Source organism: Zea mays, chromosome 2 (assembly GCF_902167145.1).
Source record: "Zea mays cultivar B73 chromosome 2, Zm-B73-REFERENCE-NAM-5.0, whole genome shotgun sequence".
Lineage (NCBI taxonomy): Eukaryota > Viridiplantae > Streptophyta > Magnoliopsida > Poales > Poaceae > Zea > Zea mays.
Genome location: NC_050097.1, coordinates 169,905,353 through 169,912,802, shown reverse-complemented (window position 1 = coordinate 169,912,802; position 7,450 = coordinate 169,905,353). Strand labels below are relative to the sequence as shown.

The 7,450-nt window shown below is 43.4% G+C and overlaps 1 protein-coding gene across 2 annotated transcripts; it reads left to right on the top strand.

The window, feature by feature from the left end:
* Positions 1–482: 482 nt before the first annotated feature.
* LOC541625 (histidine-containing phosphotransfer protein 2) lies at positions 483–3,449 on the top strand. Of its 2 annotated transcripts, NM_001348552.1 has the most exons (7): positions 483–608; positions 697–817; positions 919–1,052; positions 1,146–1,214; positions 1,788–1,859; positions 2,213–2,285; positions 3,192–3,449. In NM_001348552.1, the coding sequence occupies exons 2-7, from the start codon at positions 758–760 to the stop codon at positions 3,219–3,221; spliced, it is 438 nt and encodes a 145-aa protein (NP_001335481.1). In that variant the 5' UTR covers positions 483–608; positions 697–757; the 3' UTR covers positions 3,222–3,449. The 2 variants fall into 2 exon arrangements, with proteins under 2 accessions (NP_001335481.1, NP_001104850.1); NM_001111380.3 differs by having other exon boundaries at positions 484–817.
* Positions 3,450–7,450: the final 4,001 nt, after the last annotated feature.

The window sequence follows — 7,450 nt, the reverse complement described above, 5'->3', positions numbered from 1 at the left end:
GGCACTCACCTAGTAGTGTATTAAGTTACAAGCATCAAGTTTGGCCATAAGATGTTTCACTTGCACCACAAACATATTTTCCCCTATATAAAACATAAAATCCTATTCTTTACCATATAAAGTATAAATCATAGAATAACCTTTTCGTACTAGCATTTTGTTTTATTGGCATCATGGTGAAATTATTTTTCAATCTTCAAATGAAAACCTGCACTTTAGCTAGCTATTGATGAGATAATAAAAGGGACTAGTCTAGCAATGCTATTCACAAAAAAAAACTGCCGAACACGAAATCAGCCAACGGCTCCTTTTTCCTCTCCATGGCCAGTGCCACAGTAGCCATACACGTGTACAGGCGCATCGAACCGAGGGCTCCAAAAAGGAAGGCCCCGAAAAAAAAAAGAAAAAGGAAAACGGCGAGAGTGGGGAAAAAAGGGAAGATAGGGAAATCAGGGATGGAAGCATTCAAGCATCGACAGTCGACGCTGCAGCAGGAAGCCAAAGAGGAGAGAATCCATCGAGTCGACCACCGAGCACGGTTAGGGCGGCGGGGCTCGCCGTGGCCACAGCTCAGGAATCCAATCCCCCACTCCTCACCGGCGCCCGCGGTTTTATAAATAGATTCCCTCGTCACTGTCGCGGTCGCGGCTTGATCGGATTCAACTCACCTACCCCACCCCCTCGATTCCTTCCCAGCTCTGGCTACTTCCTACGCCACCACCGCCCGCTCCGGCCTCGGCTCCTCGAGCAAGCTGCCATGGCTGCCGCCGCGCTGAGGGAGCAACTCAACGCTCTCCTCTCCTCCATGTTCGCCTCGGTGAGTCCGGTCGCTCTCTGTTCCCGTGCTGATTGATCGAATTGGGATGAAGGATTTAGCGATTTTTTTGTGTGTCTTTATATGTCGCGGTTGCCGTGTAGGGTCTGGTGGACGAGCAGTTCCAGCAGCTGCAGATGCTGCAGGAAGACGGGGGCACGCCGGGCTTCGTCGCCGAGGTCGTCACCCTCTTCTGCGACGACGCCGACAGGATCATCTCCGAGCTCGCCGCTCTGCTGTACGCGCTCTTCGTCCCCTTCTGCTCTATGCATACAAAGAGGATCTATTGACTTGCCCTTGCCCTGCTCTGTGATTTGCATTTTGCTTGCAGTGACCAGCCCATCGTGGACTTTGATAAGGTGGACGCCTACGTGCATCAGCTCAAAGGGAGCAGCGCCAGGTAACATTTCGCACTGGAATTCTTAATATTCTTGCGGCATCTTGCCACTTCCCATGTTACAAAACTGTGAGGTATTGATGAATGGGTAGTTTCACCAACTGGAACCTGATGACGGTAGGACACCTCTTAAACGTTACTTTGCTTGTCATGGTAAAGCATCTCAGTTTTTCCTGCCTTGGGAATTATGTGCCCTGTGCAACGTTGACCTTTTGGTGTAGATTGGATCTCAGGTTGCTGTATCGTATCTCAAACCTCCTAATATAAAATCCATATTCTGCTGATCAATCCCAGAGCCTCATCTTCAGTGGTTGTGCGCTTACCAGTTGGACTGGTAGTTATCATTATTGTGGCATGCTAAAAAAATACTTATCACGCTTACTCAGAACTTGTACGGCAGACCATTTTTACTTCCCCATCAAGCAAGTCAAGTTGTCAACTTCCTGCAGAGTTGAGCCTTGAAGTTATTAAAACTTATTATTTCGTTGTTATGTGGTGGCTTCCATTGCTAGATATGTGCTTTCCAGAATCCTTGTAACTGAACCAGTTTGCTGGTATCTGTCTGATCTGTTCCAGTGTTGGCGCTCAGAAAGTGAAGTTTACTTGCATGCAGTTCCGTCAGTTATGTCAGGATAAGAACAGAGACGGGTCAGTACTCAGCAACTTGATTTATAGTGTTTATGTCATACCATGATTTTAATCCCCATTCTCTGTGTTGTTTAATTTTTCATACATGTGACTGGGCCTACTAGCCGATCTTGTCTTGCATGGTATTACCTTTAGCTTGTGCCAATTCTTTAGTCACAAAGATTTTTAATAAGAACATCAGTTACTCTTGTTTCAATATCTGAACATGCTGATTCTTGCTTATTCTCATGTAATCTGCTGGTTCCAGATTTCTGATTTTGTTATATACAGTGACTAAATAGTGAGGTGTATCAAGTTTTTATTTATCAATCCCTGCAAGTTTTATTGAATATGGCGATTCCGCATAATTTCAGGTGCATCATGGCATTGGCTGTTGTGAGAAATGAGTTCTATGATCTGCGCAATAAATTCCAGACTATGCTTCAGGTAAATACCATATGTGCTTACATGCCTTTACTTATATGTTTTTACTAGCTGGTAACTACCATAGTGATTAGTGAACATGGATCATATGTTTAATAAGGCAAAATTAATAGCCCTGCCCTAGCTCTCTCTTGAATTTGGTATCGAAGAATTGTTTTATGCTTACATGAACGTGAACGGGACCATATCCTAGTGATTATTTGAAACTTAGGGCATGTTTGTCTGAGCTTTTATCTGGTTTCTGTCTCCTAAAAGCTACAAACAAACAACCTGTTGAGCCGGCTTTTGAAAAGCTACAAAGTTAGCTTTTGATGAAATAAAGTAAAAGCTGAAAGGCATGCCGAGAGCACCTTTTTTTGGCTTCCGATGAAGTAAACTAATAGCCGAAACACTGATAGCAGTTTTTTTTGTCTTTTGATATGCTGAGAAGCTAAATTATTATGAAATACAATAGCAAAAAGATAGCAGGCAGAAGAAAAAAAGCTAGAAAGTCAGTTTTTGAGAGAAAAGACTAAGAGCTACAACTTCAACAAACATGTTCTTAGTAGCACCTCATGTCCAGGGTTTGACAGCCTGCAAGCCGTGTTCTTGAGTTATAGGTATATTCACCTGTGAGTTTGCTTGCCAGATGCATGTGTCCTAAGTGCCCATTGGCACGTCCAGGGTAGCTGGCGCCTTCAGTGTGTTTCTTGGCCTGTGCACGACAAGTTTCTTAATGCAATGCCGCGGGAGCGGTCTTTCCCCATAGATCGGGTTCTCTCTTTATGCTTTTACATGGCTACATGGGATAGCATTGAGTGGCCAAGTCTTATATTTTTCAGCTTAAATTGAATTTCTGTTAGTTATCTTGATGAGATAATTGACGCTCTAGTTTTGCATTCTTGACCAATTATGATATTTTTCATGCAGCTTGAGCAGCAAATCCAGGCTCAACAATAAATCGAAGCAGAAAGCGTAGCTGCATGTGGCCTCACATGATAAGTGTATCTTTAAAGATGTAGACCATGTTCTCTGTGTTCCTACAATTGTGACAAAATCATCGTCGTTGAGGTCGGCTCACATGCATGTAACTGTTAGCTATAACAATTATTGTCTAACGTTGTCCTTGTTACTCCACCCGTTTGTGTTGGATTGCCATCGACCATCATATGAAAACTTTTTTTTTCCAATCCCCTCCAATCCATGTGGGATGAGAATAACCGGTTTCCTGGTAAACCTGCAAGTGAATTTCTGCGCTGTGGAAACATACGACGTCCGAATCGTATTGTGCTGTCTGGGTTTTGAGTTGTGAATGTTGCTTGTGCTGTTGACTGTTGTGCACTTGTGCCTGCGCGATGGATTTGATATTGCCCGTTGCTTGGTACACCTACGCGATGGATTTGAAATCTTGGGATTGCTGTTGCATCACACAAAGTCAATTTATTTTCATTTAAGGTGCACCTCGCCCCACACCGGTTTGTGCAGTATATATCTTGGGATTACCATGTGGGATCCTCTCTCTCGAGATATATACTTGGCCTGACTCTACGCAACCCCTACTCTTGTAACTTGTTCTCAGTAGTGTTTTCCAAATGTATTCAACCCCGTCCTGTCGTGCACCTCGCCCACATCGGTTTGTGCAGTGTTTTGCAAATGTATTCAACCCCGTTCCGTTGTGCACCTCGCCCCACATCGTACGTCTTCATTCTTTGTTGTGCACCTCGCCCCACAGCGTGCGTCTTCGGACTTGTTTGGTTCAACTTTTTTCTAACCAGCTTTTCTGAGAATCTGGCTGTGTAGAAAATCTGTGTATCATTAGGATTACGTACGGATGAAGATAAATGTGTCCATAGAACTCATGATCTAGAAAGTGATGGATTCCTACTATTGCAACGACTCAATCGATTATGTGTTTATGTTAATTTTGAATGATTTTTATTCAAACGAATTTTATAGAAGCTGACTGAAAAGCTGAGCGTTTGGCAGTCCGCAGCAGCTTTTGGTGGCCAGAAGCTCCAAAAAGCTGAAACAAACAGGGGCTTCATTCTTTGTCGTCCGTGTGAAATGAAAATGATATAATTATTTAGGGTCTGTTTGATTTACTACCTAAGGCGCTACAATCTGTCTAAGCTTAGTCGCTAGAATTTTTTTTGATGATAAGTTACTGTAGGGAGGAACTACAATATTTTTATTACTTCTTGGCAAAGTATGAACAGTTTACAGGGTGGGAACAGAGCCCCTACGATACAGAGTACTGAATCCAATTTCTAATTTTATCACATATCTCTGGCTTAACTCGGTGGCACACAAGACTCATTTCTCTTTTGAACATTGCTCGGCACGCATCCACAGTGGGCGGGATCTCGTTAAATATCCAATTGTTCCTGCTTTTCCAAATGCACCAGGACATGATGATGATAATTTCCATTCTCCATGGTACTTTCCATCTCATTCTGATACTCAGTAAAGTATTGATTAGGTTCACTGTTCTTGGCGGTGTGATGCCTATTACAAGCCAACATCTTCTAGCAGAGTTGCATCTGAAAAATAAATGGAGTACCGTCTCTTCGAGTTGGAGGATACAGTTGTCGCAAGTATAAGAATCCAGTGGCATAGATCGATGCCTGAGGAGTGAACGAGTATTTAATTTGTCTTTAAGCAGTAACAAAAAAACCTTGTGTTTAGGCTGATGTTGACACCTTTTTGGGGCGCTAATTACTCAACACGAACCAGCGGCGGTGCTCTCTGCGCGGGGGCGGACGGTCTGCGGCCAGGGGCCGGACGGTCCGCGGCCTGGCACGAGGCTAGGTTTCCTGCCTGACGGCCGGACGGTCCGCGCGTGCTCAGGGGCGGCGGAAGATCGCCGGCGGCGCCTGAATCTCGCTCTCGGGAGGGACCCTGTCGGGGAGGAGAGATCCTAGGTGATGTCTAGGCTCGGCAGCCCGACCTAGACTCCTCTAATCGACGTAGAGTCGAAGAGAAGCGAAGAATTTGGGGATTGGAAGACTAACCTAGAACTAGACTAGAACTACTCCTAAGAAGAAATGTAAATTGTATTGATTGAAGGTTCGATTGCTCATTACAAATCGGCTGTATACCTCTGCTTTTATAGAGGAGGGGGGCTGGACCCGTTACCAACAAAATTCCGAGCTTATCCCGAGATTCTCGCCAACAAACATAGCAAGAAACTCGGAACCCTAATCTGTTCTGCGCTTGCGCGGACCGTCCAGCCCATAGGCGCGGACCGTCCGCCCTCTCAATTTGGTGCCCAACATATGTCCCCTGCCTTTTGGTGGAGCTGAGCAAACCAAAAGCATCTTAACACGATGTGATTACATCAATTTTCTTAAGCATCTTACCACATACTAGGATGGTACTGATTGAGGAAACGTCCATTCAAAAGCCTTGGGCAAATCCTTGCCTTGTAATGTTTGTAGTAAATAGGTGTTACCAGACATTACCTGTTTTACTTTATAAGGACCCTCCCAGCTTGGAGACCATTTCCCAAACTTTTGGTCTTTATTCCTTAGAGGCAGGATGGTCTTCCACACCAGGTCCCCTACTTGAAATGACTTTGCTTTGACCTTCTTGTTGTAGGCCCTGGCTATTATGATCTTGTCCTTTTCTATTGCTCCCAAAGCTATCACCCTCTTGTCGGTCACCTCATCAATATTATCCATCATTGAATTATAATAATCAATGACGGTTAGATCATTTTGTCTGGTGAACCTGACAGCATTCAAACTTATTTCCACAGGCAACACTGCTTCCTGCCCATAGACAAGCTCAAAAGGAGATACTTTAGTAGCACTATGTTTAGATATTCTGTGAGCCCATAAAGCTTCGGACAAAATCTTATGTCAATGCTTAGGATTATCAGATATCTTCTTTTTTATCAAGTTAATCAATGTCCTATTACTAGACTCGGCATGTCCATTGGCATGAGCATAATATGGAGATGAATTAAGCAACTTAATTCTATATAATTCAGCAAATTCATGTACCTCTTTTGCCATAAAAGAAGTTCCTTGATCTGTAGTCAAGGTCTGGGGAATGCCGAATCTATGAATAATATGCTCAGTTATGAACTCAATTACCTCCTTGTGTGTCATGTTCTTCAGAGCAACGGCTTCAGTCCATTTGGTAAAGTAGTCAGTGGCAACTAACACGAACCGATGCCCCTCTGATGATGAAGGGTGAATTTCTCCTATAAAGTCTAATCCCCATCCTCTGAAAGGCCAAGGCTTGATGATAGGATGTAATTCGGCTGCAGGGACCAACTGTAGATCGCCGAATTTTTGACACACTTGGCATCCTTTGTAGTACTTGAAACAATCAGCTATCATGTTAGGCCAATAAAAACCAGACCTTCGCAACAACCCCTTCATCTTTGGAGCCGATTGATGGGTACCACAAATTCCTTCATGTACTTCGGCCATGGCTAATATAGCATCATCTAGGCCTAAACACTTAAGCAGGACATCGTTGACTGTTCGGTGGTAGAGTTCATCACTCACCAAAACATACCTGAAAGCTGTACGCCGAATGTTCTTATCTGTCCTGACATTATAACCTGATGCATCTTGTGCCAAATTGTTAGCTCTATGATTCTCAACTCTAGAGATATGTCGAATACTGAATTCGTCAAAAGAATGAATTATGCCCCAACATTTTTCAAGGTAACTATTTAGAGTACCATCAAAACATTGATATTCTTCTAACACCTGTTGGACGACCAGCTGAGAATCACCAAATGCCTTCACATGTTTTACTCCCATACAATTTAAAAGTTCCAAGCCGAACAAAAGGGCTTCATATTCGGCTTGATTGTTAGTGCAATAAGTTTTCAATCGGCTAGAGAAGTCGAAGGAGACATTACTTGGTGAAACAAGCACAATGCCAATCCCTTGCCCTTCATTGCAAACTGATCCATCAAAATATAAAGTCCAAGGAGTAATAGTGAGGTATGACATGTCTAGTTTATGAGTATCATTAATCCGATGTTCTACAATAAAATCCGCTACGACCTGGCCTCTCATAGATTTCAATGGTTCATAGGCCAAGTCATATTCTATGAGTGCATAATCCCACTTACCAATTCTACCACTCATAATTGGGTTATGCAACATGTATTTAATCACATCGGCTTGACCTGAAACAGTGCAATGACTAGACAGTAAATAACATCT

Excerpts from the sequence above, each read along its gene's own strand:
- LOC541625 (NM_001348552.1), top strand. The coding sequence starts at position 758 with ATGGCTGCCGCCGCGCTGAGGGAGCAACTCAACGCTCTCCTCTCCTCC. Across the intron at positions 818-918 it reads TCTCCTCCATGTTCGCCTCG|GGTCTGGTGGACGAGCAGTT; the intron begins GTGAGTCCGGTC and ends GTTGCCGTGTAG. Across the intron at positions 1,860-2,212 it reads CAGGATAAGAACAGAGACGG|GTGCATCATGGCATTGGCTG; the intron begins GTCAGTACTCAG and ends GCATAATTTCAG.